Genomic DNA, 20,373 nt, shown 5'->3' on the forward strand with positions numbered 1-20,373 from the left:
GGTCCACATCAAAAGAAAAAACTTGGGGGCTTCCCTGGTGGCGCAGTGGTTGAGAGTCTGCCTGCCGATGCAGGGGACACAGGTTCGTGCCCCGGTCCCGGAAGATCCCACATGCCTCAGAGCAACTAAGCCTGTGCGCCACAACTGCTGAGCCTGTGCTCTAGAGCCCATGAGCCACAACAACTGAGCCTGTGTGCCACAACTACTGAAGCCCATGCACCTAGAGCCTGTGCTCCACAACAAGAGAAGCCACCGCAATGAGAAGCCCGCACACCGCAACGAAGAGTAGCCCCCACTTGACACAACTGGAGAAAGCCCACGTGCAGCAAGGAAGACCCAAAAGAGCCAAAAATGAATAAAAATTAAAAAGAAAAGCTTAAAAAAAGAAAGTCAATTGTGGGACTTCCCTGGTGGTTCAGTGGTGAAGAATCCACCTTACAATGCAAGGGACGCAGATTCGATCCCTGGTCAGGGAACTAAGATCCCACATGCCATGGGGCAACTAAGACCACGTGCCACAACTACTGAGCTCTCACGCCTCAACTAGAGAGCCTGTGTGCCACAGACTACAGAGCCCACGTGCTCTGGAGCCTGCACACCACAACTAGAGAGAAACCCACACGCCACAGTGAAAGATCCCGCATTCCTCAACGAAGATCCCACGTGCCACAACTAAGACCCAACGTGCCAAAATAAGTAAAATAAAAAAATAAATAATAAAATCTTTTAAAAAGTCAATTATATTCCATATATTAGCAATGAATAAACTGAAAAACACTTCCATTTATGATAGTATCTAAAAGAATAAAGTACTTGGGAGTAAATTTCACAAAAGAAGCACAAGACATACTTTGAAAACTACAAAACATTGGTGAAAAAAATTAAAGATCTAACCAGAATCTCAGCTTGCTTCTTTGTACTCATTGACAAAACCATCCTAAAATTCATATGGGAATGTAAGAGAGCAAGAATAGGCAAAATAATCTTGAAAAAGAATGAAGTTGGAGGACTCAATATTTCTCGATTTTAAAACTCATCTCTGCTTATTTTCATAAAAATATTACCTTTTAATAAATCAAAGTCTTGGGCAAATGCTAAATCTTGGACAAATGGGACACTGAGACAACAGACAAAAATGGGACTGTCTAGAACAAACACTACCTGTGGGAAGGTTGGGGATGGATGGAGACAGTTAAGAACAAGACTTCTCAATTTCCTTTTCATTTTCTTTTGATTTTGAAATATGTAAATGTCTATTTTAAAAGTTAAAGAGAGGGCTTCCGTGGTGGCGCAGTGGTTAAGAATCCACCTGCCAATGCAGGGGACGTGCGTTCGATCCCTGGCCCAGGAAGATCCCACATGCCGCAAAGCAACGAAGCCCGTGCGCCACAACTACTGAGCCTGAGCTCTAGAGCCTGCAAGCCACAACTACTGAGCCCACATGCCACAACCACCGAAGCCTGCGCGCCTAGAGCCCATGCTCCACAACAAGAGAAGCCACTGCAATGAGAAGCCCACGCACCACAACGAAGAGTAGCCCCCACTCGCTGCAACTAGAGAAAGACTGCGTGCAGCAACGAAGACCCAACACAGCCAAAAATAAATTAAAAAAAAAAAAGTTAAAGAGAAAAGCAAGAGATAAAATAGTGTATAGAATGCCATCTGGGGCTTCCCTGGTGGCACAGTGGTTGAGAGTCCACCTGCCGATGCAGGGGACACGGGTTCGTGCCCCGGTCCAGGAGGATCCCACATGCTGCGGAGCGGCTGGGCCCATGAGCCATGGCCGCTGAGCCTGCGCGTCCGGAGCCTGTGCTTCGCGATGGGAGAGGTCACAACAGTGAGAGGCCTGCGTACCGCAAAAAAAAAAAAAAAAAAAAGAATGCCATCTGTTTATTAAAAACAAAACAACCCACCTGTCTATAGTTTCTTCTTATTTTTAAAAATGTTTATTTATTTGGTTGCATCAGGTCTTAGTTGCGGCACACAGGATCTTTGGTGCGGCATGTGGGCTCAGTAGTTGCGGTGCTCGCGGGCTTAGTTGCCCCGTAGCATGTGGGATCTTAGTTCCCCAACCAGGGATGGAACCTGTTTCCCCTGCATTGGAAGGTGGATTCTTAACGACTGGACCACCAGGGAGGTCCCTATAGTTTTTTTTTTTTAAACATCTTTATTGGAGTATAATTGCTTTACATTGTTGTATTAGTTGCTGCTGTATAACAAAGTGAATCAGCTGTACATATACATATATCCCCATATCTCCTCCCTCTTGCGTCTCCCACCCTCCCTATCCCAGCCCTCTAGGTGGTCACAAAGCACCGAGCTGATCTCCCTGTGCTATGCAGCTGCTTCCCACTAGCTATCTATTTTACATTTGGTAGTATATATAAGTCTATGCCACTCTCTCACTTCGTCCCAGTTTACCCTTCCCCCTCCCCATGTCCTCAAGTTCATTCTCTACGTCTGCGTCTTTATTCCTGTCCTGCCCCTAGGTTCTTCAGAACCTTTTTTTTTTTTTTTTAGATACCATATATATGTGTTAGCATACGGTATTTATTTTTCTCTTTCTGACTTACTTCACTCTGTATGAAAGTCTCTAGGTCCATCCACCTCACTACAAATAACTCAATTTCGTTTCTTTTTATGGATGAGTAATATTCCATTGTATATATGTGCCACATCTTCTTTACCCATTCAAAAAATATGGAACGCTTCACAAATTTGCGTATCATCCTTGCGCAGGGGCCATGCTAATCTTCTCTGTATTGTTCCAATTTTAATATATGTGCTGCCTAAGTGAGCATCCTATAGTTTCGTTTTAAACAATATTCTGAGGCTCCTCAAATTTGACTTGTAGTCAGTGAAAAGACAAAAGTATAAGAAATTCTCTTGTTATTCCAAGTAAAAAGTTGCTCAGCTTGCTGTAAAAGAAAGGGTTAGGATTATAGTATGTAATAGTTTAACACAGACATTTGGTCAAAAATGAGTAAGAAATATAAATTCTATTTTTTATTTATTTCTATAAAACCTATAGCTATCTTTTGGGTAGGTTCCTAGAAATGGAATTGCTGGATCAAAGGGTAACTTCTTAGGTAATGTTGCTAGGTATTGCCAAATGTTTTCACAGGGGATTTTGTGGTCCCACAGCAGTATATGAATGTGCCTGTTTACCCACAGAATTGCCAATGGCTGCCAATGGAGTTTATTGTCAGACGGTTGGGTTGTTTTTTTTTTTTTTTCCCTCATCTGGTAGGTGGGAAATGGTATCTCAGTACAGCTTAAATTTTCATTTCTCTTACGAATGAGATTGAACATATAACTATGGACCATTTGTATAACTTTTTTTTCTATGGATTGTCTGTATCTATTTCTTATACACACGTGATTTGCTTTTTACCTTGATGTATTCAGAATCCCCAGGACCCAAATAAAGGATCCAGGAACTGCCATGGCAGAATAGTCATATTTTCTTAGCTGTTGCCACTCTTTGCCTGTAAGTAAGGCTATAATGCCACAAAATAAATAGTTCTAGCACAGGGAACTGAAAAACTGCCAGTTATGGAGAGTTTAGCTCTTCTTCTGGGAACCTGGATCAGTCTGGAGAGTTGTCATTGGAACATTACGTGTGTCAGTCATCTATTAATATTGAATTTTAACAATGGTAGAGTACCTCCTCCTGAGCATAGTAACCTGTGTGCTCCTTGTTTCAAAGTTAGTACAGTGAAAACATCACAATGCCCGGTCACTGAATCCTGGGAAGACCAAGTTTGTGGGCTTGATGGGCACGTGGAAAGGCCCCCTGTTGGGCCTAAAGAATCAAAGAATGACCACTGCCTCCTGCTCTACTCTGGAACACACCCTAGCAACTGTCAGGCCTGGTCCTTAGAGGGCAGATGAAAGCAGCTTTTAGGGAAAATAGAAGAGCTAGCCCCATCAAAGTGTGACCTTTGAAGGCTAAATGGTAGGTGCAGTGTAGAAACTCCAAAACAAAAGCCCCCAAAATTCCCCATAAACTTGTTTCTTGTCCACAAAAGAGAAAACCTTGAGCTGACGAAAGTTGGGGAGAGTTGAGCAGTTGTATCCGAAAGAGAACTTGCAGTCCCCACCAGAAAAGGTATGGTGTGGAATGAGGAGTAGACAAATGAAATCCCACTGCTCTGATGAGTCACTTTCCTGAGTGATGTCACCAGCTGGGTTTTCACTGCTGGAAAGTCAGCAGCTGCTGGACTAGAACATTCCACATTGCTGACAACAGATCTCCTTCCGTCAGAAGACTGTTTTCTTTTATTCTTCCTCAGAACCTAACATGCTTTCTCTTTTTACATTATTTATACTAGGGTGGGGAATCTGCCTTTCTGTCCTGAACTATGCATTATAGAGGACACTATATATTCATAGGGTGGTTTCTGAATTCTGAGCAAAACCTTCAAGGTCAGAAGCAGCTAGATGTAGGTATAATTTTTTTTAATGTACAGACAAAAATACCTCACTGTAGGTCTTATAACAAATTATTCATTAACAATAATTTCTTAACACAAAAGCTAAGGGTAACTGGGTCCCTGTACCCAGCTGAAAGAATTCTCAGCAATCACTTCATTTATTGATTTATTAATTTTATATGCAAGTTGTTTACCTGAAAGACAAATACACACAAAGTAGAACAGATCTATGAAATGCAACCAGCAAATGCTCCATTTATCAGAACTCACGGAATACAGACATTTTCTCTAAATCTGGAGGCTGGAGAGTTCTTTGTTTTACCACCAGAGAAGGTATATTTGCCTGTGCCAGATTGAATGGAACCTAAAATAATGAAAATTAAATTACTTTTCAATTTAATTTCTGCATAAGAGTTGTTGGCTTTGTGGCACAGCTTAAAAATATGTACATTAGAAAATACCACAGGAAACAGCCATCAATGTACCTAACATGAACTCCTTATTAAACCTATTTAGTTAATACATTTTTTTCAATATATATCAATACATACATAAATGTGATTCGCCATTTAATACTGTTGAGTTTTTTTAAACTATCAAAAAATTTCAAAAGGAGGTATGCTAAATTATTTAACAGTAGTTACCTTTAAGAAGTGGGTTTGGAGAAAGAGAGCACATTCATTTTTATTTCTTTACAGTGATTCTCTTCTGTTCACATTTGTTAAAATAAGTATGCATTAATTTTTAAAAAAATATTTATTTGACTGTGCTGGTTCGTAGTTGTGGCATGTGGGATCTTTTTTTTAGTTCCAGCATGTGGGATCTAGTTCCCTGACCAAGGACTGAACCCAGGCCCCCTGCATTGGGAGCACAGAGTCTTAACCACTGGACCACGAGGGAAGTCCCTGCATTAATTTTTATAATGAAGGAAAGTTTGGAGATTATAACTGCCAAAAACAATGCCTGTCAATTATGAGGGGTAGTGAATAAATGAGGCCAAGGACAGGGCAGTTTTGAGGGTGGGATATCTAGGGAGAGCTTCCTGGAAGAGTCTCGAAGTTGAGAAGATGGGGAAGCCTGTGTGATGGTTGTGTCTTGGCCAGTCCTGTACCGATGGGTTCGAGAGCTTTAGTCCATCCTCCCCAGCCTCTGTTCTATAAACTACCCATGGGAATCCTGATCTATAGTTGAATAAATGGACCACTGCTCATTCTTACTGACTTGGCTATTTCTTGGTTTGACATCTAGGATAGGGAAAATACAAAATGACATAAAAGGAGCTATTTTCAGGTCCACATTGCTTTATGTCACTGATTTCGTATTGAGTACCTGTCTGGTTCCAGTCCACTCCGGCAATGTGACTTGTGTAACCATTTGTGTTCTGGCGAGGACATGATTTTAACAGATAGAGGGTGTGCTGTTGGTACTTATGATTGAATTGGGGATCCTAAGCTGTTCGCCCTGATAGAAGACTAGCATTTTATTTTTTAATCGTTGATACAAATGAATCAAATTGGCATGTTTTTCTTTTATCTTTTTTAACTTGGGGAACTATTTTAAATTTTGTTCTCAGATACGTATCCTGAAAACAATGAGTGTGACCCACAGTTTCCACATCTGACTGCCTTCGGGCAGAAATCACATGAGGTTCTGCAGAGCTTTGTGGAATACCTGTGGATTCATCATGTGTCATCTTAGGCTCCTAGCATAGGCATGTTCTCCTTTCTGTGGCAGTGTGGTATAGCAGATGAGAGAACCAATTTAGATGTGTGTTCACTCTTGCCACTGACTAGTTTGGAGCCCTTTATTGGGCCCACTGAGAGGTCTACCAGAGTACTACAGAAGAGAAGTTACCTCTTGAGTGGGGAATATCTTCTTTTATGGTTTCACTGCTGCTGTCTCTTTAAGGAGTAAAGGCCTGGGCCGGGAATGATGTTGCAAATCTAATTCTTTATTTCTCGACTGCCTGGATTGAGGCTTGGTTACTAGTGAGGGAGACTGGTTTACTCCGATCTCATTAGGAACCTCTCACTTAAAAAAAACCCATTTATTTATTTATTTTGGTTGTGCCGGGTCTTAGTTGTGGCACGCGGGCTCTTCGTTGTGCCATGTGGACTCCTTAGTTGCGGCATGCGGGAATCTAGCTCGCCGACCAGGGATCGAACCCGGCCGCCCTGCGTTGGGAGTGTGGAGTCTTACCCTCTTGACCACCAGGGAAGTCCCTCTTCATCTTTTTTTTTTTTTTTAGACAATTTTTAAAAAATTTTATTTATTTATTTTTGCGTTGGGTCTTTGCTGCTGCGCGTGAGCTTTCTCGAGTTGAGGCGAGTGGGGGCTACTCTTCATTGCAGTGTGCGGGCTTCTCATTGCCGTGGCTTCTCTTGTCGTGGAGCACGGGCTCTAGGTGTACAGGCTTAGTAGTTGTGATGCGTGGGCTTAGTTGCTCCGTGGCATGTGGGATCTTCCCGGACCAGGGCTCGAACCCGTGTCTCCTGCATTGGCAGGTGGATTCTTAACCACTGCGCCACCAGGGAAGCCCCTCTTCATCTCTTCTTGACGGAAGCACGAGCAAGGAGGAGCACCTACTAGACCTGGTCAAAGCCCAGTGCTAGTGCTCACTACCCGTGAGCCTGGAGCCCGTGCGCCGGCGACGGGACCTCGCCCCTCCCAGGTCCTGACTGTATGATGAGAACACGGACCAGGGCTCTGAGCTGATTCTCCTACTCCTTCCTTCCTCTGTCCACCTACGCTGGGCCCACTTCCTCCCTGGGGTCTGGGGAAGCGACTTCTCAGGATTTGAGATTGCACAGAGGTGTTTTACTGAGGAGGGAGATATGTCTAGTAAGTTTGAGCTGCAACCCATCCTAGCCTCCTGGAGACCCAGGGTCACGTAAACCAGGACTTTTGAACCCTAAATATACCTCAGCCCAATGTGACTTAGTTCCTTCTAGTTCTTCCTAAAAGCTTTCTATTCTTTCTCCGGACTAAACTGTAAGTTCCACTCGGACCGTGGACCATATTTTCTACACCTAGTATATAATACATGGCATATAGTAGCTACCTAATAATGAACTGAATGAATGAATTTACAAATGGTATGACCTCACAAAGGTTATTTAAAAAGGTTTCATCACTGACCACCAGGTGGCTCTCATTTTCTTGAGAACCAAAGGCTTGGCTTCTCTGGGGAAACTAGACACTGTTGTAGGACCTTAGGATTTTTAAGTGTTAAAGGTACTAGCTCAGTCACCCTATTAGTTTATGACAGATTCGGGGATAGTACCTAGCTTACAACATCCACAATACCGAAACTATGAAGTAAAACCCCTATTCCTTGAGGCGCTGGCTCCAATAGAACTCCTCAGGTTATAGCCTGGCTACATCTAGTCCTTAAATTTGTTAGGTGACAACTTCATACCAAGCTAAAAAATTCAGCGGGGCTATGGCAGAACTAATGCGTCAGGGTAAAGGCTTCCTGACCTCTGTCAGTTGGTGGCAAGTGAGGTCATTTTTACCAGAACTTTTGTGATTTCTGCAGCGAGTCTCAAAGAGTGATCCTAACAGCAGCAGCATCACCTGGGAACTTGTTAGAAATGTAGCTTCTCAGGTTCCACCCAGACCTGCGCACTCAGAAACTTGGCAGGGTGGGTGGGTGGGTGGGGGTAGGTGGCTCAGTAATCAGCTCTCCAGGTGACTCCAGTGCACACTCAAGGGTTCTCTGTGCTAGTAAAAGCCCCAGATTTCCCCAGTGAGGGGGCTACCAATACAATGCTCCATGATTCCATTTGCAAACTTTTCCCATGATTAGTTATTTGGGGGTTTAAGTGGTAGTGTGGGTAACGTGGGCAACAGGAGTCACAAGGTGAAAGCCATATGTTCAGGGAATGCTCTGCCATCCTGAGTTTCTTTTATTCCCTCTAGCAGAGATTCCCAGCCTTTCATCCCTTTCTCTTCGTACCGCAGGCCACTGGTTCTCATCCCTGACTGACTAGACTCCCTTGGGGGAGCTCAGGAATTAAGAGGTAGAACAGAACACACAAAACACTGGGTTTATGTCCCCCAAATTCTGATCCAGTTGGTCTGGATGGTGCCTGGGCATGAGTATTCAAGGCTCTCCAAGTGGTTCTGCAGCCAGCATTGAGCACTGCCAGGTCAAAGAAGTGGACAGTCACAGGAAAATTACATACGTGTGTGGGCTGGGGTGGTGATAGGAGTAATTTATAGTAAGAGCCTCTAATACAGAGATCGATCATAGGGAGAACTAAAGGATTAAGCTATCTTAGGTCTTTTCCAACCCCACCCCTTATCTTCAGAAAAGCATGATTTACATACCAGTCTAGTTCAGTGGTTCTCAAAGGGTGATCCAGAAACCTCCAGAGGCCCAAGACTTTTAGGGAGTCCAGAAGTCTAATCTACCTTCCTAACATTGTTAGCTGCCTTGTTCACTTTCATTCTCTCACAAGTTTTTAAGTTTTCCAGAGGCTAAATGATGCGAGGTCACTGCTCTATAGCAGATGGAACACGTACTTATGTTGTTTTTGTCTCGAAAACAATTCAGTTTCTAATAGATAGGTATCAATTGTTAAAGCCCTGAAAGATAAAAGCTCCTTTAAGGTCTTCAGTAAATTTTAAGGACGTAAAGGGGTTCGTGAAACCAAAAAATTTGGAACTACAGCCAGGATGCATGGACATAAAATTTTTATTTTTCCTTTAGCTTGGGGTATAGGAGACTGGCCTAATCTACTCTCTAAGCAGTCAGTTATGATAAATGAGTGAACACATGGGGTAGCAGTTTCTTTACAGCCTTTGGAAATGATAGGGCCTAAAAGCAGGTAGAATAGAAAGAAATTAGGGGAAGCAACAAGTGGCCCGTCTGGAATATGAACCAAAGTATGAAACTATGTGCAACTTTGATTTACTCCATAGATTGCTTACTAACTAGAAAAGGGTTTTGGGAACCCAGAGGGTCTAGAACTGGCTGTATTTCAGATGAAATGTGCAACAGCTTTTAAGTCATTTCAAGTGGGAACTCACCCAATTCCAGACCCATTTACGAACCCCAGCAGATGGTGTGTGGTATTTCCCTCCTGGTCACCACGTAATCCCTTAAATTAGAGACACCAGCACAAGATTATCATTCACTTTTTCGCATACTTTATTTGTTACAAACATACAATTTTTTAAATATAGACTGTAAAACTCCATCTGCAAAAGTCTGCTATTGTAAGGAGTGCACACCAGCAGTAAGGATTTTTTCTCTATGAGTTTTTCTGTCAGTTTTGCTAGTTAGTGGTAAATACGGGACCCGCCATTTTACAGACCTGACTGAAGCTTCTGGTTGTATTCACATTGCTCTTTTGAAGCAGCCCTGCTCATCTCTAAATTGACCAGAATCTGAGCTTCAACCTCCAGGCAGTGAGATCAACAGCCCATCTACACTCTTTGAACGGTTTCCAGGAAGTATGATTACTGAATGGGTACTGCATTTCACGGATTTGTTTGAATTGCCCATGCAGCTCTGTGTTTGTTAAAGTGCATTCTTCTTTTAAAAAATAAGAGGAATAATCTTTACTCTTTAACCAAGGTACTTAAAAAAATGAACTTTTTGGTCTCTCAGCAGATATTCCCAAATTGATCCTATCACTACAAATTTTAGTGTTCTATTTACAAATATTTATAGGGTAACAGGTGTAGGGACCTTATAAAATTAAAGGTGCATTTTCTCTTGAAGCAGAAATCAGTTCTACAAATTCATACATAGGAGTACACACTTGGTTTACAATGCACAAGCATATGGATATTTACAGAGACTGAAGACATCCTCCAAAACCCCCTTTAAAGTAACTTCTAAACTCTACTTGTAAATCTAGATCAGGAAGCTCTGTCTCCTGCTATCAGGATTTGGTTTTAATTCATTCAAATTACTTCTATAGATTCTCTACTGGCAGGACATCAGTCCCAACTTTGGAGTGAAGAAAAATCTAGTCTAAGGAAGCCCCTGGTAGATATGACTGGCAGTGAAGGTTACTATAGAAAGTGTGTCATCTGGAAATATATATCAAGATGGATAGACTTCTAAAAATGGTCTTGGAAAAACGTCTGCATGAAGGTGCAAAAGGAAGAATAAATTCCTACTAATCATTCTAGAACTTTAGAAAAAAGAAGTCCAAATACACTGATAACTTTAGTTATTATTCAAATATTGATAATCATTGGAAAAATACTCAAATTTACTTGCCTGCTACCATAACATGCAAAACTCTTTTTAAGTGTGCCCTGTACTGATTTAATATCAGTTTCTGGACTTTTCCCAATCTATTAGCTTCTAGGAATCCAGAGAGCTTTTGACACAGAGGTGACATGTGGGCTGGGAGAAAAGGGTTTAACGCCTCATATCTGAACAGTTTAAAATGATATTCTCAAATTCCTACGATACAAACGTACCTGTTTTTCAAGTTTCTTGGGACTCTCCCTGCAGTTATATGTCCCTGCAAAAGGAATTTAAAAAGGGAAGAAATCTACTACTTGCCACCCTATTTCCAAGTATGTGTAAAGATTTTTCGAGCCAGCCTGATCTTGAAACATAGGGCAAGATGGGGATAAGAGTTTGCCTTTAAGAAATAAGAGATGATCTAAATCAATTTTCTTGAAAGGTTTACCCATTGATGGCTTCGAAATAGGGAAGAGAAAAAAAGACAAACTCCTCCTTTTGCAATATGCTAGTGGACAATGAACTTGAATAGGTCTATTGCTTTCCTCTTCAATACTCTGGGCCCACATTTCATCATACTAAAGGTATGATCAGCCCTCTCTTATCCATGTCAATGGATATTTTACATATAACATAGGGAAAATGAAATATGTTCCTAGATGCAAAATTCCACGTTAATCAAAAGTACAGTCATACTCTTTCATCAAATCATTTGTTAGAATCCCCTATGGAAAAAAATAACATTTTTGCATCAAATAAAGCTCTGCCCTCTTGTTATTAGAAGTCCTATTGAGCAGTGACACTACCGATTTGGCATTTGCTATTGTTTAACATGGCTTTACCTATCCCCACTGCAATGTCTAATCTGAGAGGCGTGAGTTAGATTTTCAAATGAAACGTAAAAGATTGCAAATAAAGGTGATTACATTGATGGCATATTCTCTATTTCATTAGGAGATATAAAATACATTCATAAAGGTCTTACTTAGATCAGGGGTACAGATATCAATTGGAAATTACTAGAGTAATAAGTCTTCATGATGCAGTAGTATTTTCCAAATTTAATTTTCATACTGACAACTGGACCACATTTACTGTAATAAGAGTCTGTTAAATTCATCAGTAATGAAACTAAGTTTTAAGACTGAGGGCTGGGAACAGCAACTTTAACTAAATAGCAGACAGATACTGATATATCAAGAGAAGTCATCGTTCAGTCTATCTCTTGAAACTTCTGGGGGCTAACACTTGAAAATTAATGACTTTGCTTTTCTAGATTAAAAACAGGGAAATGAGGTTATAATTTGCCATTTCCACCTTATGTCTAGAATTTCAAATGAGGCATTGTCATGTACTTCTTTCTTCTGTGTCTATATTTTTCTTTAGGTAAATGCCGTTTTTTTTTTCTTTTTTTCTTTTCTACAAACAATCCCCCCCACCCCCCCGCCCCATCCCACCCACACACCCATTATCCAGTTTATTCAATAGGAATAGTAACTGTTTAGGAAGACAGCTAATTGATTTACAGTACTCTAAAACCAACCCTGAAAACTGGTAATCTCATTCATTTACTATAACTTCAGTGCTGTTATTGACAGAAAAAAAAGTTACCTTAAGGCTCAAGGGAAAGTAACTTATTATATTGTGAATGCAGCATTATTTACTCTCCCATCCATTGGAAGCTAGCAAAATGCATTCTAGATCAATAATACAAACTTTCTAACATTAGCAAAGATTTCCACTCTTCTTACACAGTTAGAATGATATTCATAAGCAAATTACCTAGGGGAGCCTGAGAAACCATGATCCATATCACACAAAGATTCCATGTATTTCATGATCAAAAAGTGCTTTATCTTTGAGAAATATGTCAGGGTTAAAATGGAAATATACAATGTAAAATCACTCGACACTTTCTCAAGTGAAGTACAAAGTGGAAAAGGAGCAAAAAGATGGGAGGCTCTGCTCTCTGAACAGGCCTTATGCAGGTGACGTTTAGGGTGTACTAAATTAAAATCGTTTTAAGAGTTAACAGTGGAATTTTACACCACTATATATATTCTAAAACCTGAGATTGGACATCAAAGCAGTCAACTTTTTTATCACAGCAATTCTGATACTTCCTAAAAACAGAAGACAACTCAATTGAATTAATAACTCCAGGGTCAAAAACATTAACTTTCCCCAATCAACAAGGAGACTGATCACAAACGCATTAGACACTAAGAGTGCTGCAGAATGACTCTCGGCAAACGAGTCATTTTACATAAGCAAAAAGTCACTTGTTTCCTTCCCCTTCTCACCGATCAAGGCCACACTATTTTCAAATGAATATCTACTGAGAGATCAGTTGTGCATTGGACAAAGTACCATAATTGGGTTAAAAATGAAAACAAAATTTACAGTGAAGAATACCTATGTGCATGGCTTACACACTCAAGCTTCTTAATTTCATCCACCTCAAGAGCAAGGTAGACACAAATGAACAGTTACCTTTTAATACCTTGTGTAGAGCACATTCTACCCCCTGTAAAGCCAGTCAAGGTCATATTTAACAAAGCATCCTCAGCAACTATAGTGCCTGAAGTGTGCAGCCATTTACAGACCACTCAATATGAGGGCATTATTATAACCAGCCTCTTTTGCCCACAACCCTGCATTTTCAGATAAGCCAGGAAAATTGTTTTGTTTTTTGAGAAAACTGAAGCTTGAATCTCTTAAAAGACCTGCAATTTATTGCAAAGTGATTGAAAGGTAACAAAGGAAGTAGTAGGTTAATAGGCTGCCTGGACCAAAGCCTCTCAATCATTTTGCAGTAAATAATTATGGAAAGTGACTTGACAAGTAGCCATGTGTGCATCACAGCTACAGTCATTTACACCACCTACATGCCTCCCATAGTAACATAGGGTGTCTGGGTTTTTGGTTTGGTTTTCACTTTGATTTTTTGGTGCCATACAGATTTACATCTTGTACTGTGCAGCATATGCACTGAAAATGTTCTTTGCTGGCTAGAACTGCCATTCTACTTGAATGATAGGTAGGGACAATAGAAACCAGAAGGGAAGAGGAGTATCTTGACACAGATTTTTGCTCTTTTGATTCTGTTCCTTAAGTTTGATTTCTCATGTCTGTAACTGCAGTAGTTTGAGAAACAAACATTCTACCAATTATCTGAAAAGGAATTTTAGTTCCCTACTTCTCAAGAATATGACTGTTTTGAACATGCGATTAGCTGGGATGTTTGCCAAAGCTGAAAAACAGCCCTAAATCACTGTTCATAATAGTGGTTGAAAGACAAAACAAAAAAATTGGTTTCCCATAGTCTGTACAATGCCATTTTCTGACTGGAATTAACAAAGATCATTTCCTTTAATAAGCAATACTTTGAATGAGTTCTAAAAGCTAGCCTATTACTATCACCTTGTTTAACAAACCACACACCAAGTGTAGTCTCTATGCTTTGCAGATTTCTATTGTCCCTAGTACTGGAATGAGGATCAGTGAATGCTACAATTAATCCACATCCTCCTGTAATCTTCCTGCAGTGAGAGGAGGCCGTGAACCACCCCCTGCAGGAGAAACAAACCTTTGAGATTGGTTAAGACTTAAAAACCCACCACTATGACGTTTACCACTTAATCTTACATAGGCAGGTCAAAATTTTAATATAAATTACTTTTTCCAACACATAGCTTATGCATTCTTTGCTCCTTTTTTTGGAGGATTCTCAAATTGATATCTAAAGATTTACATATGATATACTACTGTTATATGGTCTAATGACTAAGAAAATTTCTCTGGTAACCAAAGCTGATGCCATATATGGTAGTGTTCTTGGCATATACTCTATATGCCTCAGACCACTTCCACATTCTTTCTGTTCAGCTAATTATAGCTTAGTAGCCACTGGTGAAGGATTGTGAAGACCCTGTCATTTCTACAGAGTAGAAAGGGCAAGGCTAGTTACTGCAATTCAGCCAAACAAAAAGAAAAAAGAATAAACCAACCCCTTAGAAAGGAGAGGTACTGCACCTTTGCAAAACTGAACTGGCTCACAGCAGCTGAGCAACAGAACCACCACTGAAGCAGGAAAACAAGTTGGTCTCTACAGGAATTATACATGTTTTGAAAATGAAAAAGTTACAGCTATCAACTAAGAGCTGCAACCTTAATTTTCATTGCTGCCTCAGAGTTTGAAACTTAAACAGTTTCTGCAAACCTAATAATGCTTAGCTTCTCAGCTCCTTTACTAAAACTATTTAGGGATTTGTTCTCCGCAGCAAAGAAATAAACACTCAAAACACATAGGTAAATACAGCAGGACATTATTGAAAACAGCTGCCTTGTAGTACAAAATACAGTACAAGTATACAGATGTCATTAAAACATCAAAAATACTATTGCTCCCATACAATTTAGGAAACATTCTTTGCAACGGAGAAAAATTTTTTAAAAAAAGAAATGCTTTAAAAAAAATCTGTTTAAAAAGTCTACTGTGGATGATGAGAGTAGAGAAATAGTCTGAAAAGGGCACCAATGTTTGTGGCTCTTCCACTATTTTTTAAAAATCTAAGATGAGATATTCTGAATCAAATCTAATTTTTAAAAAAGCCTAATTTTATATACACAATTATTCCCTCCCTCTCAGCCACTAATTCATGAAAACGACCTTTTTGTATATTACTCATTTCCCAATAAATACAAAAAGATTGTATAGATTGAATACCAAAATAAGATAATAAAAAGGGTATGCAATAAATTAAAAGGCAGCTCAAATAAAGGGCAGGCATGCAGTTAAAAAAAAAATACTAAGATTGTGGAAGTGGGGTTACTTGCCTCCTGGTTGAGAAGGTGTTGCACAAAGTATACCTGAAAACTTTGGAAAGAACATTAGCTCCCATTCAATTCAGTTACCTAGGTTCTGACACTTCTAGGAATACCTTTTGATGGGGTGGGATTAACTTGATTAGTAAAGATCATACTGAAAATCCATTTAAAATATAGAAGAGGCGATCCTTGAAAACCCCAACTTTTATTCTTGAAAGACAGCTGGATAAACTGGCAAAAGGCAGTTTGTTGAAATTTCAAGATGGTATAAAAATGCTTCCAGGATATAGTCAGCATATTCACGTTCACTTCAGCTCCATTCAGATGGATTTCAGCTTCCAAAGGGCACGCTGCTTGAATCACTCATCCATCATTTGCCAACGTGATTGTGAGGTACTGATACAATGGATCAAGTTCTTAAAAATTTATTTTAAAAGAATAAATGTTGCTGGAATTCTGGACCTGAGGATCTTTAGTGTTTAAACAAATCCACAGATTAAACTGAAGGTAGATGAAGACTTCAGTTTTGGTTATTTCGAACTCTTCTGTGAGGACTTATATTCCATTAAAGCTCAGGCTTGTAGCCACTGTTCCTTTTGTAGATATCTTCAAGTTTTACGGTTTAAAATCCAGCCAACCAGTGGCTGAAACTGCCGAATTAGCCATAATTCACTGGCTCACACGCTGGAGCCACGGGGATCTGGCTCTCATTCATATCTAAGACATGACCTCCATATTTGGAGATCGGGGAAGAACTTTAGTGAGCAGCAACCAATCCACTCAAACAGTTTTCCTTGTGCTTTATGCCTGATTTCTGCTTGTGCCTACCTCAGCAACCCCCAATGTAAAACTGCTTTTATCTTTGAAAAAATTTTGCCAACTTCCAAAATATTATAATAACGGATTCTAGTTCAAGGACTGACATCTGAATCCATCTGCATCCCGGAAAATAATTCTGCAAAGACAAGACATGGACCTTGTTCCAGGTTCCATGCAAAACCATTTAAAAAAAAATGGATCCGATTTGTTTCTGTATTCCCTGGTGGCTTCCTGAATTCTTATTTTGCCCTGTCTATGATTACTTAAAGTTGCATTCCTTTTCATAAAACTTGTACCCTCAGAACTGGGTAACTGCAAATGCCTCTCTCTTCACAAGAATTCCATGAAGATCTAGATCCAAAACGCTGATTTCAATGGAGGTGAAGGGATAAGACACTATCTTAAGACCAGGTTACCCCAGGTATAATACAAATTCAGCTATCATCAGTGGGTCTGGGTAACTCAAGAGGTGCTCCTTGGCCAATGTGCAAGGATCTACCCCACCCAGGATTATCCTGATGGATTTAGGAACCTCAGCTGGGAAGCAACAGAAGTTGAGACTTTTGCTCAGGTGAGGAGGCGCTGTTGTCCTCTCTTTGTAGGTTGCTGTCAATTCCTTGGAACTTTACTGCTTTTCTCTAATTGTCCGTGACTGTTCTCTCTTATGGTTATTTCTCTTAATTAACTATATTATTTTAAATTTTGTCTTCTCCTTCTGGGGCCTCCCTTGCTCCCCCTCCACTAGCTCACTGGGATGAACAGGAAGGGGGGCTCTCTAGTGGTGGGGTGGGGAGGCCCGTAGGGGAAGCTAGGCGTTTCAATCCTCATCCACCTCCTCTCCCTCTGACTCGTCCCCGCCGCGTCGCTCATAAAGCTTATCCCTCTGCCGCTCCTGGATCTCTTTCATCTCATCCGCATACCGGCAAAAGGCGCCCCCGAACTTGCCCCAGGCCTTGAAGGGGACGGTAATGGCGTTGCGGTAGGACGGCTTCACCTCGCTCACGCGCAGGAACACTCCGTACTTGTTGCAGCCCACGTCGAAGAAGAAACGCTTAGAGTCCACCGTGATGGAGGTGCCTTCCGGGAGCTCCCCGTACAGGCCGCCCCCGGGGCCCCCGGCACCGCCGCCCGGGCCCCCAGCCAGCTCGTCGTCCTCGCCGCCGTAGTCGTCGATGAGCTTGGCCAGCGCGTCGCGGAACTCGATGAGGCCCTGCGCGGGCAACGCGATGGTCTGGCCGCTCTGCAGGCCGCCGGGCCCCGGGCCGCCGCCGCCGCGGTTGACCGTCTGGCGGATGCGCAGGAAGCGGCCGCGCTGGTTCTCCTTGAGGTCCAGATAGTACTTGCGGTTCTCGCGCACCAGAAACTCGCTCTTGAGCGCGCGCCGCGGCCCACCGCCCTCCTCGGCGCCCGCTGCCGCTGCCACCTGCTCGGGGCTGCTGGGGCCCAGCTGCGCGTAGTGTTCGATGAAGTCGCCCAGGTAGTCGCGGAACTCGGCGGCCACCGCCATGGACAGCGTGAGGCGGCTCTTGGAGCCGCCCGCGCCCACCTCGGCGATCTTGAGGAAGCGGCCCTTGGCGTTCTGCTTCACGTCCAGGTAGAAGCGTTTGTTCTGGATGTCCAGCCGCTTCGAGGCCAGCTCCTGCGTCTCCTGCTCGCCGCCGCCGCGGGACGCGGGCTGGAAGCCGCCGGGCCCGCCACCGCCGCCGCGCTCGCTGCCGCTGTCGCCGTCCGCCATCTTCTCGGCCGCCGCCGCGCCCAGGCCGCCGCCCGCCCCCCGCCGCGCTCGCGCCCCCGCCCTCCGCCCTGCGGCTCGTTCTCCGGGGCCCCCCAGCCTCGCCCGCCGGCCCGCTCACGCACTCCCGCTGCTCATCGCCGGCCGCCGCCGCCACCCCCCATCGCCCCCGCGCCCCGCCCCGCCACTTCCGCCGGGCCCGCTTCCGGCGCACGCCTCCGTGACGCCACCCAGCCCCGCCCCCCACGTCCTCGCTGCCGGAAGCGCCGCGCACAGCGGCGGCGGGGCGCAGAGCAGTGACGTCACGGGCCCCGCGGGGGCCCGGGCTCAGGGCGGGCTAAGCTGGGAAGGAGCTCGGGAAGTTTATGAGCTCAGGAACAGTCTGCGTCCTGTTTGTGGTGGTGGTTTCACAAGTATGTCAAAACTCACTGAAATGTACGCTTTAAATAAGTGCGGTTTATTCTAGGGAAATGATACAGTTATTATTTTTATAAGCAGGGAGGAATTAAAGGAGGGAGGATATGGGGTCATCTGTACTCAAAACAAAACTAACCTTATAGGATTGCTGGATGATAAGCCGTGAGTGATATTTAGCGTAATACCTGAGTTATAGTGAGTGCTCAATAAATGTGTACTCTTATTTTTAGTTCGTGAAATACCGTACATAGTGCCTGGAACATGCATGATAACATCGTCACCGTCACAGCAGCCTAAGAAAAAATGATGGCCTGAACTAAGCAGTGGTAGTGGGGATGGAGCGCTTAGGAAAGGAGTTAACTTTTAGCAAACACCTATGTACAGGGACTGACAGGAAGAATACGTGTTTCATGTGTTACATTGAAGAAACAGGAATGGATTTTAAAAGTAAAAAAGTATGTCTTTCGGTGGGAGGAGGTGTGTGCTGAGAGTCACTCTGCCTGGATCTGAATCCCATACTAGCTGTGAAGTCTTGAGCACTTCAGTTAATCTCTTAGTTGCCTCATTTTTAAAATGGGAATAATAGTACCTATTTTGTAGGGCTACTGTAAGAATTAAATGAGATAATGCACATAAACTGGCACAGAAGGAGCATGCCCCGAGGTTTTTTTTTGGGGGGGGGCGGTTTTTTTTGGCCGTGGTTCGGCCACGGTGCAGGGATCGATCCCGGGCCCCCTGAAGTGGAAGCCCAGAGTCCTAACCACTGGACCGCCAGTGAAGTCCCTCCCCAAGTATTTAATCACCCTTTCTCCTGTTTTATAAAAAAGACCCAATCAAACAAAATTATATAATAGCTATCAACCAAACACAGGAGAGTCCAGGGGAAAACATCAAATCTGGGCCTTGACCATTTCAATCCTGGAGAGGATTTGGACATTTCAAATCCCTAGGGAAGGAATGTGATGTCAGGCATCACTTGGCCTTCATAAAAGGTGTCCATGAAGCTCCTTCTCTAATTTCTTGCTAACCAGACCACTTCCCTGCATAGGGGACGCCAACAGTCAGTTCATGGGAAGGACTCTCTACCCTTCTGTTCATTTCTTTTTTTTTTTGAATGAGCCTGCCTATCTATTCCTTTGTGAGCCTTTTTTTTTTAAATTTATGTATTTTATTTATTTACTTTTGGCTGCATTGGGTCTTCGTTGCTGCGCATAGGCTTTCTCTGGTTGCAGCGAGCAGGGGCTACTCTTCGTTGTGGTGCTCAGGCTTCTCATTGCAGTGGCTTCTCTTGTTGCAGAGCAGGGCTCTAGGCGTGTGGGCTTCAGTAGTTGTGGCAGGTGGACTCATTAGTTGTGGCTCGCGGGCTCTAGAGCTCAGGTTCAGTAGTCGTGGTGCATGGGCTTAGTTGCTCCTTGGCATGTGGGATCTTCCCGGACCAGGGCTCGAACCCGTGTCCCCTGCTTGGCAGGTGGATTCTTAACCATCTCGCCACCAGGGAAGTCCCCCCCTCTGTTCATTTCTTATCAGTTTGGTTTTGATGAGTCCGGTTCTATTTAATGAGTTAAATTTATTGCTTTGTTTCCTTTGAAATTTCATTCCTTTGAAATTTCATTCTTGGCTTTTAAGCTGAGCATCTTCTCCCTTTTAATCTATTCGACAACCATACTTTTTCAGACTTTTTACAGTTCAATTTTTTTAATACATGTGATTATATCATATATTCTATTGAATATATGATACTCGATATTTTATGTTTAAGTCTAGTTTATCTAGAATACATTTTGGTGCATAGTATGAGGTAAGGAATCTAAAAAATTTCCTCCCAGTGACCAATTGTCCCAGTACTATTTATTGAATAACCCTTCAAGGACAGATCTCGACAGGTGGAGATGAATGTAGGTTATTTTGGGCAGAGGGAACATGTGTTC

The 20,373-nt window shown here is 42.6% G+C and overlaps 1 protein-coding gene and 1 non-coding gene across 2 annotated transcripts; both read right to left on the bottom strand.

Moving 5' to 3' along the window:
• Positions 1-2,694: 2,694 nt before the first annotated feature.
• Positions 2,695-2,801, bottom strand: LOC115802675 (U6 spliceosomal RNA). Its single transcript, XR_004023201.1, has one exon. It is a non-coding gene; the product is annotated as a U6 spliceosomal RNA (small nuclear RNA).
• A 6,766-nt stretch (positions 2,802-9,567) lies between these two features.
• On the bottom strand, positions 9,568-18,106 carry PURB (purine rich element binding protein B). The gene has a single exon (XM_022593123.3). The coding sequence runs from the start codon at positions 18,029-18,031 to the stop codon at positions 17,114-17,116; it is 918 nt and encodes a 305-aa protein (XP_022448831.1). The 5' UTR covers positions 18,032-18,106; the 3' UTR covers positions 9,568-17,113.
• Between the last annotated feature and the right edge of the window lie 2,267 nt (positions 18,107-20,373).

Source organism: Delphinapterus leucas, chromosome 9, assembly GCF_059928025.1.
Source record: "Delphinapterus leucas isolate spDelLeu-1000000601 "Yukka" chromosome 9, BTC_Dleu_Yukka2, whole genome shotgun sequence".
Lineage (NCBI taxonomy): Eukaryota > Metazoa > Chordata > Mammalia > Artiodactyla > Monodontidae > Delphinapterus > Delphinapterus leucas.